General features: G+C 34.6%; 2 protein-coding genes and 2 pseudogenes across 3 annotated transcripts in view; 3 read left to right on the forward strand and 1 right to left on the reverse strand.

The window, feature by feature from the left end:
- Positions 1 to 19,753, forward strand: part of UGDH (UDP-glucose 6-dehydrogenase) — a 23,947-nt gene continuing 4,194 nt past the window's right edge. Inside the window, exons 1-7 of one of the 2 annotated variants that reach the window (XM_036228037.1) lie at positions 1 to 237; positions 7,578 to 7,746; positions 12,235 to 12,336; positions 15,001 to 15,201; positions 15,526 to 15,723; positions 16,199 to 16,322; positions 18,209 to 18,303. In XM_036228037.1, coding sequence (XP_036083930.1) covers positions 71 to 237; positions 7,578 to 7,746; positions 12,235 to 12,336; positions 15,001 to 15,201; positions 15,526 to 15,723; positions 16,199 to 16,322; positions 18,209 to 18,303 — 1,056 coding nt within the window. In that variant the 5' untranslated portion in view covers positions 1 to 70. Of the gene's footprint in view, positions 238 to 7,577; positions 7,747 to 12,234; positions 12,337 to 15,000; positions 15,202 to 15,525; positions 15,724 to 16,174; positions 16,323 to 18,208; positions 18,304 to 19,753 lie in introns of both variants that reach the window. The other variant, XM_016119970.2, reaches the window with a different exon arrangement.
- LOC107497755 lies at positions 7,886 to 12,228 on the forward strand (annotated as a pseudogene).
- LOC118608786 lies at positions 15,298 to 15,416 on the forward strand (annotated as a pseudogene).
- Positions 19,146 to 19,753, reverse strand: part of LIAS (lipoic acid synthetase) — a 26,199-nt gene continuing 25,591 nt past the window's right edge. The window contains exon 11 of the mRNA XM_016119973.2: positions 19,146 to 19,537. Coding sequence (XP_015975459.1) covers positions 19,509 to 19,537 — 29 coding nt within the window. The 3' untranslated portion in view covers positions 19,146 to 19,508. The remainder of the gene's footprint in view (positions 19,538 to 19,753) is intronic.

Below are 19,753 nucleotides of genomic sequence, written 5' to 3' on the forward strand. Positions count from 1 at the left end.
CCTACTGTGGCGGGAGGAGGGGCAGGGTTTGGACCGAAGGAAAGGTCTGGGAAGGTCTGGCTACGGAGGAATGAAGCCTCCGCCCTCCGGGGCAGAAGCCTTTAAATATGGGCCCGGCCCCGGAACTCGGGACGAGGTGAGAGGAGATCTGGCGGAGCGCAGGATCGCGGCCCAAAGGAAGGAGCTGTCCAAGCGGTCCGGAAAGGAGTGGGAGCCGCGCTCGGTGCTTGCTAGTGGGTAGGCACCTTTCTCCCGCTGGCCCCGCCGCGAGATCGGGATATTGAGGGGTTCCGTCAGCATGTGGAGGGAGCGCAGCCGGGGTGTGCGCGCTGCTCCGGGTAGCTTCCCCTGTGCTTGGTCCCGGGCTTCCCATCTCACGACCCTCACCTCCTCTTTTGGACTCTGAGCGGGAATCGCCTTTTGGATCTTTTGCCCTGGGGATGGGATAGGTTAGGCTTTATGTTGAAGACTCTCGAGTCTTCCAGCCGCATCTCTATCTGCTATTTTACACTTTCTGACTTAAAATAAATGAGATTTTCCCGGCGCCTCAGCCGAACGTCCACTGCAGGAAGCGGTCTTCTGGTTAGGGACCCCATTTTGGTCTTAGAGTCATAATCTTTGTTTGTGTAAGGTCTGATCACCTGGAGGTCTACCTCTTTCCTCGTGTCACTTCTTAAGAAACTAAAGCGAATACGAAGGCAGAAAACCCTTTCGAGGGCGAAATCCTAAGACATTCCGTCGTCACATCTGGGCTGGCCTGGAATCCATTGTTGGTCACCACTGTATGATTGTTTCATTTCACGTTAGAGAAGGCTTTTCTTGGGTGCTCTAGGAGATCGTGTTTGTGTGAGAGCTTGAATCCTCTTATATAGGAAAATGATTGAGAACGTTTGAGAATTCTGGTATATAGAAAAGAGGAATTCACGGGTAGGGAGCTTTCCACCAATATACAGGGGAGCAGCTGTCCACTGACTGCCCTCAAAGACACAGAGAGTCTTTGAGTTTCTTCATATCCTCTAAGAAATAGAGAACAGTAGTCTGGTCTGTTTCTTCCGGGGGTTTTCTGTAAATGAAAGAGCTTTACTGTCTGTTCTGAGATGTGTTTGGTTGTATCCAGCATTTAGTTCAAGGTAAGTGGTAGACAACCCTGACTGAAAGGATCTCATTTCTTTTCTCATTGCCGCATTTCTTTCTCTAACATAAAATCTTTAACTAATAAGCATATTCAATTCTCTCTTTTGCTATTTCTACAGTTTATATGATATCTTTTAGCTAAAACATTAACAACCTCTCACTGATTATTTTTCCTGGGTCAGGCATCTGTTAATGTTTAATTTTTGGAAATGATTAAATGATTCATGAAATAGATATATCTAGCTACGACATCCATTTCTTTAGCTATGGGGTATGCAGAGTATACTGAAGAGGGGTATTTGTTAGCCATATCTTCTAGATTGAAATACTGATCTGAATTTATAAAAATTTAAATGAAGAGTAGTTTTGGAATGGCATGTTTTTTTGTGACTTTCCCAAAATACAGAGGTAAAAACTCATTTCAAACTGACTTTTAAAGTAAGCAAACATTCCTATTTCCCTGACAGCACAGTAGAGAGGGTCAGAGGGTACATAGAAGTAGATAGAAAATGAAATCAGAAGACATCAGTGTTGGGGAAAATATATCACCAACACTGTATCATGCTTATTAATGATTTTATTGAAACTTCTAAGTGATAATTTATTTGGGCTTGCACAAATTGTAAATTTAGCTCCTTCTGTAAATTTTCCATTGTCATCTACAAGCCATACTTCTCATGAAATAGCAATGCAGGGATATCCACATGCAGTTCTATAATATAGGTTCACTTGCTCTCAGTAGTTTACCCTAGCTGCTGTAAGGTAAGCTGAATACAGTCTGGCAATCAAAGTGGATAAAAAGTAACTGCTGAAGAGAGGATGATGAGATTCTGGACAATCTCTACAAAAATACTAGGATTAGCTATCTGAACTAAATATATTCACATATCAACCAGGCTTCATCTCAAAAAGATAGTCCCTTATGGAGAGTTACTCATTCATTCAATTAATATTTATTGAGAGCCCACTGTTCTAGGTGGTGAGGTGAGCAGCAGCAGATAAGAACTGTTAGCCTGGGAGCACATTATTAAACTATGAACTTCTTGAGCCCAAGTTGCCTCATGTAGACATTCAATCCATGTTTATTAAGAATTTTAGCAGAACCTGTTCTGCTCGAGATTGAGGGCATAGTCTGCCCTAATAACCTCTTGGCTATGGAATTAAGTGATAACCCCCAAGAGCCTCGGGTCCAAAAATACTTTGAGATATCAGATTTTAGGTATTCTAGATATACTGTTTTATTTTCTAAGCATTTTTTTACTGTTAGTTTCAAGTATACAGTACATTGGTTAGACATTTATATAGTTTCTTAAATGATCCCCCCTCTATCACCCCTCTGCCTCTACACATTGCCATTACATTACTGCTGACTGCATTCCCTAGGCCATACTCCCCACCCTTGTGATCAACTCTTAACTACTAATTTGTACTTCTTTGACCCTTCATCCCTTTCTCCTAGCTCCCCAACCTCCCTCTTCTCTGGCAATCACCAGATTGTCCTCTGTGTTTGAGTCTGTTTTCTAGTCGTTTGTTCTTTTTGCTCCTTAGATTCTACATATAAATGAAGTCATATGGTATTTGTCTTTCTCTATCTGACTTATTTCACTCAGCATAATAACCTCTAGGTCCGTCCATGTCATTGCAAATGGTAGGATTTCATTTTTTTATGGCTGAGTAATATTCCATTGTATATATGAACCATAATTTCTTTATCCAATCACCTGTCTATGGGCATTTAGGTTGCTTCCATATCTTAGCTATTGTGAATAATGCTGCCATGATCATAGGGGTGCATATTTTTGCAAATTATTTTTTCGGTTTTCTTTGGATAAATACCCAGAAGTACAATTGCTGGGTCAAAAGGTAGATCCATTTTTAATTTTTTCAGGAACCTCCAGATTGTTTTCCACAGTGACTATACCAATTTATAATTCCACCAAGTGTGGTTTTAATTGGATTTCTCTGATGATTAATTATGTTGAGCATCTTTTCATATGTATTTTCATCTGTATTTCCTCTTCGGAGAAATATCTATTAGCTCTTTTGCCCATTTTTTAATTGGTTGGTTCTTTTTGTTGTTGTTGTTGTGTTGAGTTATATGAGTTCTTTATTTATTTTAGATATTAACCCCTTGTCAGATGTATCATAAAACAAATATCTTCTCCCATTCAGTAGATTGTCTTTTCGTTTTGTTGTTGATTTCCTTTGCTGTGCAAAAACTTTTTAGTTTGATGTAGTCCCAGTTGTTTATTTTTTCTTTTGTTTCACTTGCCCAAGGAGCTGTATCCGAAAATAAATTGCTCATAGCAATATCAGAGTTTACTGCCTATGTTTTCTTCCAGAAGTTTTATGGTTTCGGGTCTTGCATTTAAGTCTTAAATCCATTTTGAGTCTATTCTTGTATCTGGTGTAAGAGGGTGGTCTTTTCACTTTTTTTGCGTATGTCTGTCTAATTTTCCCAACATCATTTATTAAAGAGACTGTCTTTACTCCATTGTATATTTGTGCATTTTTTGTCATATATTAAATGAGTGTATAGATGTGGATTTATTTCTGGGCTCTCTATTCTGTTCCATTGATCAATGTATCTGTTTTTAGCCAGTACCATGCTGTTTTGATTACTCTTATAGTATAGTTTGATATCAGGTTATATGATACCTCCAACTTTGTTCTTGCTCAATATTCCTGTGGCTATTTGGGATCTTTTGTGGTTCCATATAAATTTTAGGACTATTCTAGTTCTCTGAAAAATGCCATTGGTATTTTGATAGGGATTGCATTGAATCTATAGATTGCTTTGGCCATGAGCATGGTATAGATATACTGGTTTTAATTAGAGAGAGAAGTTGGCTAGCTGTCTAGTAAAGGTGTTACAGTGTGTGGTAGTTTTTCAAGTTCATCATATTTCAGGACTTGATCTTTAGCCTTGCGTATCTGGAAGGTAGATTCCCCCCATGGACCCAGAGTTAATGACGCTGTAAATGTCAGCTTATAATGATTATACTCATAAAAGACTGATGAATACACTAGAATGGAACTTTGCTCTCACTGTAGGGAGATTTTATTCCAGTGCCTGAAATACTTGTGTATCAAATCCAGGCCATCCCTTGTTAGTGTTATGGTTCCTGGGAATCTGAATTCATAAGGCAGCATGGAATCATTGGGGAATATGAAATCCAAGCATCAGGAAAGGCTATTCTTGCCCCATCTCTCTGAAACTTGAATATTTTTGACTTCTAAATTCTGTGCCACTCTTCTCTAGACAATAAACACTGTTATTCTTAACTCTCTCTTTTCAGGCTGATCATTCCCTTTGCCAATCCCCTCCTTTTTTTTTTCCCCTTCAGTAGTGTTTGTTAGATTTTAGCTACACTATTAATGCCATCGGTTTTTAGGTTATTTTCAGCTACATGTAAGTTACCCTATAGTATTAAATTATAGCCTCATGTATTGTTACTGTTATGCTTTCCTGAAAGGGGCATCCAAGACCCACTTTCAATTTATTTCCACCCTAGGAGACAATTATTGCCACTCAATTTTTCTTAATACCAATTTTTTGGCCCAACTAGGCAGATCTCACTTCTTTAGACTCATTTCTTCTATTGTTTTTCCTATTTCTTTTTTAAAATTAAATTTATTAGGGTGACATTGATTAATAAAAGTATACAGGTTGCAAGTGTACATTCAGTAATACATCATATGTATACTGAATCATGTATTCACCATCCAAAGTTAAATTTCCTAGACTCATTTCCATATGTAAGTCCTTATTTATTCCCTTCTCATCTGGAATGCCCTCCCCCACTTACCTTTTCTTTCTATATCCTACTCATTCTTTAGGCCAACCTTAGATTCTGCCTTTGCCTAGATGTAGATGCCTTATTATTTTGATTTTTTTTCCTTTTCAACTGTAACACTCATTTTGACAACCTATTATATTGCTTTGTATAATTTAACCATATTACCTGGGTGCAACTAACTCCTTTGCGTCTTTAAGTCAGTTTAAAAGTCACCTTCTCAGAGTCCTTCTTTAACTACCCTAACTAAAGTAGTCTTTTCATCACAGACAGCCGCTCCTCCAATATGTTTATTTTCTTTATGTGGAATTTATCACAACTGCCATTATTTTGTTTGTGTGCATTCCTACTAGAATACAACTATGTAAAGTTAGGAATGGTATCCGCCATGTTCACTATTGTATCCACGATACACAGGACAGTAGTGACAGTTACATATAGTAAGGTATTGCAATGTTTGCGATGGAATTATTTCCTACATAAATGGTTAAATACTTAAGTGTCAGGACCTATATTTTTCTATGGCCAAAGCCTCTGCTATGCCCACACTTCAGTTGGGAATATTAATTTTTCATGAAAGTGAAGAAGGGAAAAGGCCTGAAGTATTTTTTTGGAAACCTGATACCAAGCCTTTTCTATTATAGAGGAGGGAACAGCAGCAGTGAATGAATGCTAGAGATACATCTTACATCTTTGGTACGCCTGCTCCAGGCTCAAGTGTTCCTTTCACAGTTGTGAGCTTTTCAGAACATTCCCTTGAACTTTAACCACTTAGCAATCCCAATGCAGTGTTTTCCTCCTGTGCAGTTTCTCTTTCTCCCAGCATGTAGGGCACGTGAGGCCCGGAGAGTGATAAAGGGCAAACTGAAAAGTAAAGGGTAAGAAAAAATGAAAGATGGATGGTTGCCAAAGTAAATTTTGTATTTTTGCTGGGGCGAATTTTGGAGTTCTAAATGTTTAATAGGAATATCATATTTTTATGGCTATACAAGTGATAGTAGGGAACTCTTTACCTACTTGTTTAGATTACTAAGGAGAGACTCTATCAGATTTAGCATGGTTTTACTATTTCCTGGTAAGTACATCCACACTTAGAAAATAAGAAAGAGGAGAGGAAATGAACAGGTCTTCAGAATACCTTAAGTGAAAAAAGCCAAATGTTGATAGTATATATGGTATTCTACCTGTTGAATTTAGAAAGAAAGGATTATTAATACATATCTATTTACTTGTATTGAAAACACTGGAAGGATACACATGATACTACTAAAGGGGTTGCTTGTGGAAGCAAAGTAGGGGATAGCAAAGTAGATAGAGATGGGGTAGGTGTGAGGCTTCTTAGTGTATAGACCTTGTTATACAGATTGAATTTTTGAGCCATATGAATGTATTACCTATTCAAAACAAAAAAATAAATTTAAAAATTTCTTGATGTATATCACTAAGAATATTGCTTTCTTTTATAGAATTGTTAGATTCCAAATTCTACTCATATACTGTTTAAATAAAATTCTGTTTCTTTTTATAGTTTAAAAAAGTCATTAGACATCAAACTCTGTGAGTTGATATCTGCTAATAATGACCAATAAAGATCAATTTATAAGCCAGATTGTTTATTAATACAGACCAGGATACTTATATGGGTTGATTAGCTCATTCTCCTCTAGCACGGAAATATACCCAGAGAAACAATGAAGATTAGAACATTGTTTGATTAATACAGATTCAGACCGAAGGTATTTGGATCATCTTAATTACATGCTTTGTGTATCTTTTTTTCATAATAGGATGAACCTTCCAGAGTGCCTTCTCTGATCTATGCAGGAGTTACTAATAAACTCTTAAACTCTCTGACTACCATTTTTATTTTCTTTGGAATCCATGAATTAGGACTTGGAAAGTACTAAAATTCTAAGAACTTGATAAGTTTCACAAAATTTTGTTCTCATTATAATGAATAAACTGACATTCTTATGTATAAATTTGTTTTTTATAATTTTGATTAGTGTGAATCAGTTTACCTAATGGCTTTTGAAAACCTATCAAAATCTGTGTGACAGCTTTGGTAACTACAGACATTACTTTCCTTTACCTTTGAAATCGAGTTTAAGATCATTGCCAAATACCTGAAAATAAACTGCTGAAGTCAGATTGGGTGGGGAATATACTCTCAGAGGCCAATTTTGGACTATGAAACTAATCTTAATATTTGTCGTATTAATCTAAACTTGTCTCAAGGCTGACCTTTTGTATACCAGTATTTATTGAAGCAAGATTTGCACTAGTATGTTCACCCTTGAACTTTCCTTCATCAAAGTTGCCCTAGTGTATTAGGGGCATAAGTAAGGTTTTATTTTGCTTCATGATTTTCTAAATATTGTGTCATTATAATCCTGTGGCTCTTCTCCAGTAATATCAGTTACTGTAATTTTTTCCATGTTTCATGCTAGTGCGGCCGAGAACAGGCTAGGTCATCCAGTTGGAATGTTATTTTTTATCACTATTTTCATAAATCTTAATGAGTGTCAATGTAGAAAATCTTTCCAGATAGCTGTCACCTGACATTCTTATCAAGTGATGGATGTGCAATGTGATTTCTTTAAATTTTCTGTTTTTAATGGAATAATCTTTCTGTTTCCCTTTTAGTATAATGATGTTTGAAATTAAGAAGATCTGTTGCATTGGTGCAGGCTATGTTGGTGGACCCACATGTAGTGTCATAGCTCAGATGTGCCCTGAAATCAGGGTAACGGTTGTTGATGTCAATGAATCAAGAATTAATGCATGGAACTCTCCTATGCTTCCTATTTATGAGGTAAACTATATTAAGCAACTCTTTGTTTCTTATGCTTCTTGTTTTCTTACTGTTTCTGTTAAATAATTTACTATTGATGTAAAAATTTATGACTGCAACTGGTTAGAAATTAAGTGAAAAAATTTAGATATACAGTGTTATGGACAAATATGCTGTAAGCCATATTTGTATTCAGTAACTAATTCTGCCAGCAGTATACTCTAGTCTTAAAAAACAAAGGGCACCTATCAGAATGGCTAAAATTATTACTACTGACAATACCAAATATTGACAAAGATTTAGAATAATTGGAATTTTATATACTGCTGGTAAGAATGTAAATTGGTACAGCTGTTTTGCATATACCATTTGACAGTATCTACTAAAGCTAAAACTATGTATAGCCCATGACACAGGAATTCCACTCCTAAACTGTATATCCAACAGAAATGCATACATCTGTGTACCAAAAGACAGGTATTAACAGTGCTATTCATAATAACCCCAAATGGAAAACAACCTAAATATTCATCATCAGTAGAATGGATACATAAATTATAGTTTAAATCCTGCAATAAAATATTATGCTGCATTGAAAATCAGTGAGTCTTTCAGGGGCATGAGTTGACTCCCACCCAGAGGAGGCTCATGTGGGATTTCAAGCGGTTGCAACAGGACTCACCATTGGTGTCAGTGGCACATCATCTGAAAACAACATGCAGTAGAATGCAGTTATATTTTGACCAGAAGGGACACTCTTTGAAGATGGTGCTTTAAAACAAGTAATGAAATTTTCTGAAGAATATTCAAATAAACTACCAACTATTAAGTGCTTATCCAAAATATATCATCCAACTATGTATGCTGGTGATAGCATATGTTTAGATATTCTTCAGAATGAAGTCCAACATATGATGTATCTTCTATCTTAACATCAATTCAGTCTCTGCTGGATGAACCAAATCCAAACAGTCTAGTCAATAGTCAGGTAGCACAACTTTATCAGGAAAACAAACAAAAACATGAGAAAAGAGTTTCGGCTATTGTTGAGTGAAGTTGAAATGATTCATAATAGACAACTGGTGTGTTAATCTTTTTCATCACTGTTATATATAATTTTCCTCTCAGTAGAAAGGCTAACAAATATTAAGTCCCACAGGTTTTAAGGATTCTGCAGGAAAAAAAAAATCCTTCAGTTGAGAACCTACAAAATTTGTGCATCTTGATTAATGTAATTTTAATTGCATGGTATGAACGAAGCTATTGCTTACATAAATTTTTCATATCTCCTGTTTATATTTTTTTCCAACTGTGGAGTTTTCATGACAGAATATACACATTTTGTAAATCTTTTACCAAATATCAAATGTCTTAATTTTGAATTCTTTAGATTTTCAAATTGTAGAAGAGCACTTAAAGTTTTTTATATATGAATATTGCATATAAGCTGTTAAAATACGTAACTACAAAAAAATCAGTAAAACTACTGCATACAAGAATATGGTTAAATTCTCACAAAAGTAGTATGTTCTCGACACAAAATAACACCTATTGTATAATTCCATTTGTATAAAGTTCAAAAATAGATAAACTAATCTAATTCAGCATGATGGTAATTTGAAGGGTGGTAGTGGCTAGGAGAGGGCACATTACAGCTCTGATTTACCGTTAATATTCTAACTCTTGATGGTTAGTTGTTACACAAGTGTATTCACTTGTGAAAATTGAGCTATACATTTTTTATACTAATGTATATGTACTTTTCTGTACTACCAAAGAGTGTCTTGTACTAAAAAAAAAAGTATACACCATCTGTAATATTTAGAATTATACATTTTTCTTGGAGAAAACAAAAAATTAATTGGTCGGGCATATTCCCTGGCCAGGTTCTTATTCAGCCAGATTCTTATTATTGATATTACTGTTTCCATTATTTGAAATCTGAAGCTCCTCCTAAGACTTCAGTGCTTTAAATTTAAAAGTGTATTGTATGTTGACATTGAATCCATTTGGGTTATATTAAGAGATTTAAAATCTAAAATGATTAATTTTTTATATCTTGCTTTTTTCTCAATAACCTGCCCTTTATAAAGAAAGAAACAAAAGTATTTCTAGTTGTTTCACACTTTTTTTATACATAAATTTTTTCTTTAAATTTCTCTAAATAGAATATAAAAGATTTGAAAGTCTAGCTAACACTGCTCATTAAAAGCAGTGTGTGAGTTCTCAAAACTGAAATCCCTTAATTGCATTGGCTTGACTTAATGGTTATTCGTTAAATAGATGGTTAATTACTTGGTTTCTAAAGTCTTACTTTCACCTTGCTTTTACTATGAAAATTAGATGATGATAATATAGACAGCTGTTTTAGTTCTACCCTATTTGGTGTAGCCTATAAAGGAAGTGATGGAATCTTTTCCCCCAAATCAGCTGGCTTTGGAGGTTGAAAACAGGGCACTGCTACTTTAAAATTCTAAGAGAAATCTTCTTAGCAAGTAGAATGATTTTCCTCTTAGCAAGTAGATGACTTTAGGCTTATAATTTTCATGTGTCTTTCTTAGACGTCAGTTGTTAAAAGATACCTTAAATTTATAAATAAAAATTAAAAAGATTTCTATAAGGTTGTTTAAGAAAAAAAAAAAACTTGAGGAAACGAACTGTATGACCCGATTATTCATTTTCAAAGATGTGTTAGGTCTTTGTTCCATATTTATTCTTTATGTCGTAAATGTGACTAATCCTGCACATTTCCTTGGCCATGTTAGTGATGTAAAACAGAAATAACTATAAAGAAGAAAAATGAATGGCAGGTTTAAAAATAAAATGGCAGAGTTCATGCTGACTTTCTGAATTGCTTTATTGAGTAATATATATATTGTTACTAGTTGTAATTTTATACTGACCTACCTTGGAGAATGAAAAGAAATATTTTTATTTCCAGAGCAACCCTGGAGATATTTGCAGTCAACTTTCTCCTGTAAATCTGTATCCTATAATGCATTTTTAAATATACAATCAAATAGATATGTTTTCAAAGATATTATAAAAATCTGTGGCATTGCTTTTTCATGTTAGGAATTCCCTCTTGGTGACTCATGGCCACTGATAGAGAAATGATAACTAATATATAATTATAATATTTAATGTGCTCTTTCAAGTATATAGCCTCTTTGAGAATGTTTCCGCCTTTACTCTGTTCACTCTGAGATTCACTATACTAGAGAAATATTTAGAAGGAGAAATGGTAGGACTTCATAGTAGATGATATAAGAAGGATGAAGGAGGGGAAGGAATCTCAAATGATATCCAAGTTTCCAGTTGGGATGATGGGTGTATGATCGTGTCATTTATTGATATCAAGAATGCAGGGTGTTGTGGAGGGTGGTAGGAGATGAAATGGTAAATTCTATTTGGTTTTATTTAGTTATAGAGGCTTTAGGATGTCCAAATAGAGGTGCTCAGGGGACTGTTTTATTTAGTTATAGAGGCTTTAGGATGTCCAAATAGAGGTGCTCAGGGGATATAGATATATATATATCAAAAGTTTAGGCAAAGAATTCAGGGCTGGAGATGTAAAGTTAAGATTATGCAGGTAGTAGTTAAAAATCAGTGAAGCTGAGCTCTCCCAAGAAGAAGTTGTAGAAAGAACAGAGTCAAGGATAGAACTCTGGAAAATTCTATAATGTTGGATGGTGGGTGTAGGAGGAAATACCATAAAGAATGAAGAATATTTCAGAGAAGGTGAACCAAAAGCCAGAAGAGTAGTGCAAGCTCCATGAAGATATTTTAATCTCTCCCTCTCTTTCTCTTTATTTGTTGCAGAAACCAGGTTGTTTATCCTGTAGAAATTTTTGGTCTGGATTTTGCTGATTGGACTGGTCTGATTAGATTTAGACCTGATATTTTGTTTGTTTGTTTTATTTTTGCAAGACTATTTCTTAGGTGGTGTTGCACAGCTTAATATTCTTAATATTACTATATTTCCTGTTAAATTGTATGGGTAAACAAAATTTTCATTAGAATGTTTTTCTTACAATAGGGACTTAGAAAAAAATAGATGTTTATGTATGTGTAAATATTGACTTTCATAAGTAGTTGTATGATCTAAATTCTTGGGGAGTAAAAACCTATATTCATAATGATAATGCAAAATTCAGCATTTGTTTGAAATCACAGAAGACATTGACTTTTCTGATAATCATGTTGATACTCAGAGTTAATTATTAACTTATGAAACAATCAGGTATATGGTAAACAAAGACACAGCATTAAAGTGAGCTACTGCTTTAATTATGGTAAGTTTAATTTTGCTTTATTTAGTAATGTTACACAGTGTACATTTACAGCCTTCGGTATATGTCTTTAATTTTCCTACAGAGGTATTATTTGAGAGCAAGTCTAGGCCTTTAAATTACAGTATAAACTTCTGCTTTTAACACATGTGATTCTATACTATTAGGTTATTTTATATGATTAGTAAACAGTATGTACAACTCTTTTTCTTTTTAGCCAGGACTAAAAGAAGTGGTAGAATCCTGTCGAGGAAAAAATCTTTTTTTTTCTACCAATATTGATGATGCCATTAAAGAAGCTGATCTTGTATTTATTTCTGTAAGTATTTTCTTTTGCTGTGTGAGTTTTAATGTATTTTTGTCTTTATAGAAGTTTTACTTTAATAGTAAATCCATTGTATTAAGCCATAGTAGCACTGCCTAGTATAACATTGCCCAGTAAAATTTTAGTTGTTGCTAACTTTGTCCAACACTTCACCAAACCCTATAATAACTATTTGGTCAAATATGTCATTTCAGATTATTGAACAAATAAACTCAGAGAAAGTTCTAGTCTGAGATCTAGAATTAGGAAGTGCTGGTAATGTGTGAGCACATATGGTGATAGTATATATATTTCATCGTTTTTTGTTTCCACTGGTTGGTAGAGGTGAGGTAAAGAGAATCAGGCAAAGTTTACCTGCAAACTTACAGGCATCTCCTCTGTCTAGATAAATTATATTCCAAAAGTCATTTTAAATTAATTAGAGGTTGCCATGTGTTGATTAGGTTATCAAGCTTGTCCACAGACACCTTTAGCTCATTATATGGTTAAACTGTTGTACCTTTGTAATAGAAAAGAAATAGATCGAATGTTTGATAGTAAACTCTGGTAATAAAATATTTGAATCAAGGTAACTTATTTTTTGATATCCTAGTAACCATCTACTCAAATATTCTGTGTGTGATGGTATAGTTATCACCGATTGGTGGCTGATATAGGGTGTTATATGATTCAAGACTTTTGGGGCCTTAAGGAATGAAGGGAAAGCCAGTGGTGTGAGCTTTAACTGGGTCCTATGAGATAAAGGAAAGAAACACCATGAAGTCCATAGAGAGTAGATGCTATTGAATTGATTATATATATTGTTAAGGACTCTAAGTTGTTGATAAAGCGTTGTTTTCTAATTGGTCAGACAAAAGCAGTACTGGGAAGCTATATGAACTTCAGAAGAAAGTAGTAATGGAGCCAGTGCTAAAACTATGTCATAAATTCTCTCTCTCTCTTTTTTTTTTTTTTTTGCCTCCTTAATTACTTCAGAAATTGGTACAGCTTCCGTAACTCACCTACCCATCCTCTACTTAAGCTTGCATAAGGTTAGGATAGAGGCAGTGAAAATGAGAAAATACTTTGGAGTCGCTAGATACTTAGAGTTAAGAAGTTATCTTATTCCTCTAGTTTGGATAACCATGGCCTGGAATATCAATTGGGAAATTTTCTGAAAAAAAAAAAAAAAACTTAAAAATACTTAAAAATAGTCTATTGTCTATGGTGGTCTGGCACAGATAACTGATTTTCCATTTGCCTCTATACCCATCTAGCATGAGTTGCCCTGAATCTTTCCAAGCTATCACTTTGTGTGCCTGTTAGGGTAATTTATTATTATTTAACTAACATCTAGTTTCCATTCTCTGGGTCAGTTTCATTTTTTTTTTTTTATTTGCTTGTATACTTTTCATTATGGAACATATCAAACTTATACAAAAGAACACAGTAGTATTATGAACCCCTATTTACTCATTCTCCATTGTCAACAGTTATCATAGGTGGTCTTGTTTCATTTACTACTTCTTCTCCTTCCCTCCCACCCTATATTATTTTTAGCCAAATTCCAGATAGGAATAGTTTTATACAAATCAGTTTTCAGTTGTTATCTTCAGAGCTCCTTTACCAGGGGAAGCCATTTGATGATTTCCCATCACTGTCATGTTTTACCTTATCCCACTAGCCAGTTGTCATTGTTTTTCTGTACTCTATTGCACCCTGACTTCTATGACTAAGTCTTTTCCTAAGTTGTTCCATGCATAAAAACAACTTTTTCCTCCTGGTTTTCACACCTCAGCTCAATCTTCAAGTTTTAATTTATTTGGCTTGATTCCTTTAAGTCTCCCATTAGGTTACAAGCTTGTCAAGAGAAGAGACTTGGTGCTACTTACTACTGGTTCAAAAATTATTCCTGTATTGCATTTTAGACTTTTCAGAGTACTATTATTTTTATCAGAGTGTTATAAAATTTATATGTTAGATTTTAGAGAGTGTGTTATCCCCAGTTTTCAATGAGATCATTGAGGCAAAGGCAGCCACTATTCCTCAAGGTTATATAATATAGCTAAGCCAAAACTAAATGCCTAGACTCTGGTCTCATGATTTATTTTTCTTTTATTTGCTAGTCTTTGACTACATAGTATTCTGTGTCCTGAAGGTGCTAGATGATTTGTAGCTTTTATGAGCCAAGAAAGCATTTGTGAATGATATTGTAAATATTTTTTAAGCTATTGATGTAAGTCTATAAAAGTGGAAAGTAAAAAAGGAGTTTAAAGTTTAGTTTTAAAGAACATGATAATATACTACATAAAATAGAGAGAAGAAAGAAGAGAAAATTTACATTTCATTTCAGATTATGAACTCCTTTAGGAGAACTGTCTCATTCATCTTTATATACTTAGGGCTTGGCTTATAACCTGACTGCCTTGGTATCTGACCATGTATGTTAGCTTTTCAGCAAACATTTATTGAATGAGTTCTCCAGATGCTTCAACCTATTTCTTCTGGTGATTATATTTATAAAATGTATAATTTTTGAGGAACTAATAGAGGGTTAAAGTCAGGGGTACTGATTGTAGTTAACTTTCCACTTGGCTAGCTAATTAGTGATCTTAGGCCTACCTTGAAATCACTGAGCATCTCACCGATAATGTTTTTAATACCATATACTTTCACCAGGTGAACACTCCAACCAAAACCTATGGAATGGGTAAAGGCCGCGCAGCAGATCTAAAATACATTGAAGCTTGTGCTAGACGCATTGTGCAAAACTCACATGGGTACAAAATTGTGACTGAGAAAAGCACAGTTCCTGTGAGGGCAGCAGAAAGTATTCGTCAAATATTTGATGCAAATACAAAACCCAACTTGAATTTACAGGTATGAAAAAAGGAAACATTAGAATCTGGTTTTTCATATGTAAATATTGATGCCTTAAAGTTGTCCATAATTAATTTAGCTTAAAACTTTCCTTGCATCTACGGCCATGCTACCCTGAATAAGCCCGATCCCATCTGATCTCAGAAGCTAAGCAGGGTCGGGCCTGGTTAGTAGTTGGATGGGAGACCACATAGGAAGACCAGGTGCTATAGCTGTAAAAAATAGAAAAATTAAGAGATTGTAAGTTGACAAGGTCAACTAAGGGTTGCCTCGCCTAAAAACAAAACAAAACAGAACAAAACTTTCTTTGCATTGGGATTTTAGGTGCTGTCCAACCCTGAGTTCTTGGCTGAAGGAACGGCCATCAAGGATCTAAAGAACCCAGACAGAGTACTGATTGGAGGGGACGAAACCCCAGAAGGCCAGATTGCTGTGCAGGCACTGTGTGCTGTATATGAGCATTGGGTTCCCAAAGAAAAGATCCTCACTACCAACACTTGGTCTTCAGAACTTTCCAAACTGGTTGGTACATAGCATTCAATTCTCCATTAAATTTAAATGAAAGGACTTATTTTCTTAAACCTGATAAGTTACATAGCTACTTTCTTAATATTAATAAAAGGAATGCTTCTGAAGCTAATATTCTTATCCATTATGAAATAATTTTCACTGGGGGATCCAATATCAATGTATAAAATATTCTGGAAAATTCTAAAATTTTAATAAAATAAGATAAAATGGAAGTACATTAAAATAGTGATATTTAAAATCATTCCCTTTTTTTATCATCTTTCTTAATCATCTTTTCTAAATAAAATATTTTTCCTTACCAGCCCATCCATTGCCTTCTCAAATTGAGCCCATCAGTAACTTTTATATCTCCCTCAGTAATTTGCATCAACTGAATGAAATATAATCCAGATGTATAAAATTGCCGTTTTAGCTCATTATACTTTTTTAAAAATTTTTTAAGGCAGCAAATGCTTTTCTTGCCCAGAGAATCAGCAGCATTAACTCTATAAGTGCACTCTGTGAAGCAACAGGAGCTGATGTGGAAGAGGTGGCGACAGCCATTGGAATGGACCAGAGAATTGGAAACAAATTTCTGAAAGCCAGTGTTGGTAAAATGAAAATATTTGGTCTATAAAGTTCATTTAGCTAGGTCTCTAAATTTAAGGAAGTGTTTGTTTAACTTAATGCCCTTAAAGTAATTATTCCATTTTATGTATAGCCTTCAGCCTATCAGGGACTTTTTAATGAGGCAACAGTTACTTACATTATTTAATAATTACTGACTGATTAGTCAGATAAACTTAGTTCAGTGTTTTAGGAGGAATATATTAGTATTTGGTAAGAACATTTAGGAAGAATAAGTTTGGGAGACCGCATAGTAAATAACTCAAGTAATGCCTTATCAAAGCAGGTAGTAAAAAATTCGCTATCATTTGCTTTTCCTACTAATGTACTTTTGGAAATGTGGCCTTGGTGAAATACAGTTGATCTTCATTATGTGTAGATTCTGTATTTGTGAATTAGTTTACTCACTAAAATTTATTTGTAACCCCAAAATCAATATTCGTGATCCTTTTTTGGTCATTTGCAGACATAAACAGAGCAGTAAAATATTTGAGTCACCTGATACATACATTCCCAGCTGAAGTTAAACAAGACAATGCTCTTGCCTTCTTTCAACTTTCATACTGCAAAAATGCGCTCTTTTTGTGGTGTATGAAGTGCCAAGTTTTTTGCATTTTTGTGCTTTTTGTTGGTTATTTCACTGTTTAAAATGGCTCCCAAGTATATTGATGAAGTGCTGTCGAGTGTCCTGAAGTGCCAGAAAGCTGTGATGTGCCTCAGGGAGAAAATATATATGGTTAGATAAGCTTCATTGAACTCCTGGCCAATGTTAATGAATCAACAATACATATTAAATAAGGTATCTTTAAACAGAGACACACAAACCAATTTTACGTACTGATTGGTTGATAAAAATGTGACCAGAAACTCACAGGAATTTAACACTGAATTTCACCTACGGGCAGTGCTTCAGTATTTGCTAATTCAGTGTTTGTGGCAATTATGTAGAACATAACTACCAGGTATAATGAAATCTGACTGTTTTTAATATATGTCAATAAGGTTGATATAAAAGTAAATAGAGCCTTTTACAGATTGGGCCATAGGCAGCCCTTCCTATATTTCTAGGGCCTTATGCCATTTCCTAGTACTGGTTTCTTTGGCTTTTTCTCTTTTTGATATTTTCTTCTAGCTATCATTTAATAAAAATAGCTGCTATTTACTAAAGGCAAATTATGCACTAAGTTCTGAACCAGCACTTTATATTATCTCATTATTAGTCCTTATAACCTGTTATGAAGGTGCTGGTATTTCCTTTATAGAGATGACTGAGGATCAGGGAAAATTTTGCAACTTGCTCACAGTAATAAAACTAATGAATGGCGAGGTGTTTCTGATTCCAGAGCTCATGCCAACCCTCACTGTATACTGTATTGCATTAGAACGGGGTGGGCAAATCTGGCTCACAGCTCATTTTTGCAAGTAATGTCTTATTGAAACATAGCCATGCCTATTTGATTATATGTTGTCTGTGATTATTTTTGAGCTATAAAGGCAGAGTTGAAGAGTTGTGCCAGAGACTGTATGACTCACAAAAATTAAAATATTTACTATCCGGTTCATAAAAATTTGTCAGCACTATGCTCGAGTTAGATATATGGGGCAATGATACCAGATGAATGAAGAAAAAAGTAGAAAACTACAGCCATAATAAACTTTTAGCTAGAAAATTATTTGGAATTTATTTATACAATTTATTATTTGCTTGCAAATTTCACACAATTTATAAACCCACTGATTTTCCAGTATCCAAATTTCAGTATTAAAAATCCTAGCATATGCCCTCTGCTTTAGTGTGATGGAAATTTGTCACATTACTCAGTTGTGTGGTTATTACATGAAAATATTGTCATTTTTTTTCTTTTTTTAGGTTTTGGTGGGAGCTGCTTTCAAAAAGATGTTCTGAATTTGGTTTATCTCTGTGAGGCTCTGAATCTACCTGAAGTAGCTCATTATTGGCAGCAGGTATTAATCTTTATAGTCAACAATTTATGATTAACTTCTAATTAAAATATATTACCCTTTGTGAAATGTTTTTTGATAGGATATATTTATTCTAGGAATTCAACTATTATTATATTCAATTTTTTATTTTAGGTTTATTTATTGGGCTTATGTGTTTTTATCTTCTTTGCTAATCAATTGTAATGGACGTTTCTAATAAAGCAGTATTTTTTCTAATTTTATAACTAAATTTGTTCCCAGAGTAAAGCAAGAACTTACTCTAAGTTATAATTCTCTACCTTGAATGGCATAAAATCAAAATAATGGAAGAACCTGTATTATAATGACTGCCAGTGGTTTGCATGTTCTGACATTTGTCTTGTCCCTTTGAGATTCACAGAGCTAAAATTAAAAAATCTTTCCAAAATTGGAAATAGAGTTGACATTTATGAGTACTTACTCTGTGCCAGGCACTCTTAGTGCTCATTTTAGTTCTCATTACTAACATCATCTCCCATTTGTGATGAGAAAGTTGAAACTTAGAGACATTAAGTAATTTCTCCAAGATAGCAGCCAGTATATATACCTTTCCCAAATATTTCCCCCCTACGTTTATAGTTTTTCAGATGTCAGCAGTGAGTGGGATTGTAAGGAAATGCACTTTTTAAAAATGGAAATGTATACTTTTAAGTTTGTTTCACTCAGCCCATCATGATGGCTTTATCTTACTGTCCTTCGTGGGGAAAATGAAGATAAAACCTTGATTTTCCAACATTTTGGGCTTATTTCCCAAGTTCCCAGGATTTGAAACACCCTCTAGAAGCTTAGAGACTTAAAAAAAAAACCAAAAACGTAAAAACAGCCTCTTTCCTTATGTTTATCTGGTCACCAGTATGAAATCTTGTTTATAAACTCTTAGGAGAATAATAGATAGGTGATCAGAGACTTTTACTTAAAACATTTAGTTAAAAATTGCCAAGTGTTCATGCTGTTATGCTTCATCCAAAGGCAGCTGTTTGACTGTTCTTTGTCCACTTTCTATTCGCACTCAATTTTGATGAGAGTGAGGGTAAGCATATGAGGGAGTACTTTGGAATTTGATTGCTTATAGCCTTGATTCCACAGAGTCTGCAGAAGCTGACTAAGGAGAACACTGTTTTCTCTTGCCTTATTTAGGCTATCCTCATAGTTGACTCTCAAATGGGGTTGAAACTTAGCTGCATTCCCTATCTTTGCGTCCATCCCAGACTGATACCTGGAAAGAGAAGCCATATGAAAAATAAAATTTTTAGTATACCTTTAAGGTGGGGGTAATTTATTTTTCAATCTGCAGATATTAAAGAGGTTGGTTAATCTTTGCCTCCTGTTAATTTATAAGGCTTGGATTCATACAGTAGTATATGCTGTAAAACTCTGAGCAATGTATGGCACAAGCTGTACCTCTTTTAATTAATCATGGCATAATTGTACA

Source organism: Rousettus aegyptiacus, unplaced genomic scaffold (assembly GCF_014176215.1).
Source record: "Rousettus aegyptiacus isolate mRouAeg1 unplaced genomic scaffold, mRouAeg1.p scaffold_m13_p_10, whole genome shotgun sequence".
Classification (NCBI taxonomy): domain Eukaryota; kingdom Metazoa; phylum Chordata; class Mammalia; order Chiroptera; family Pteropodidae; genus Rousettus; species Rousettus aegyptiacus.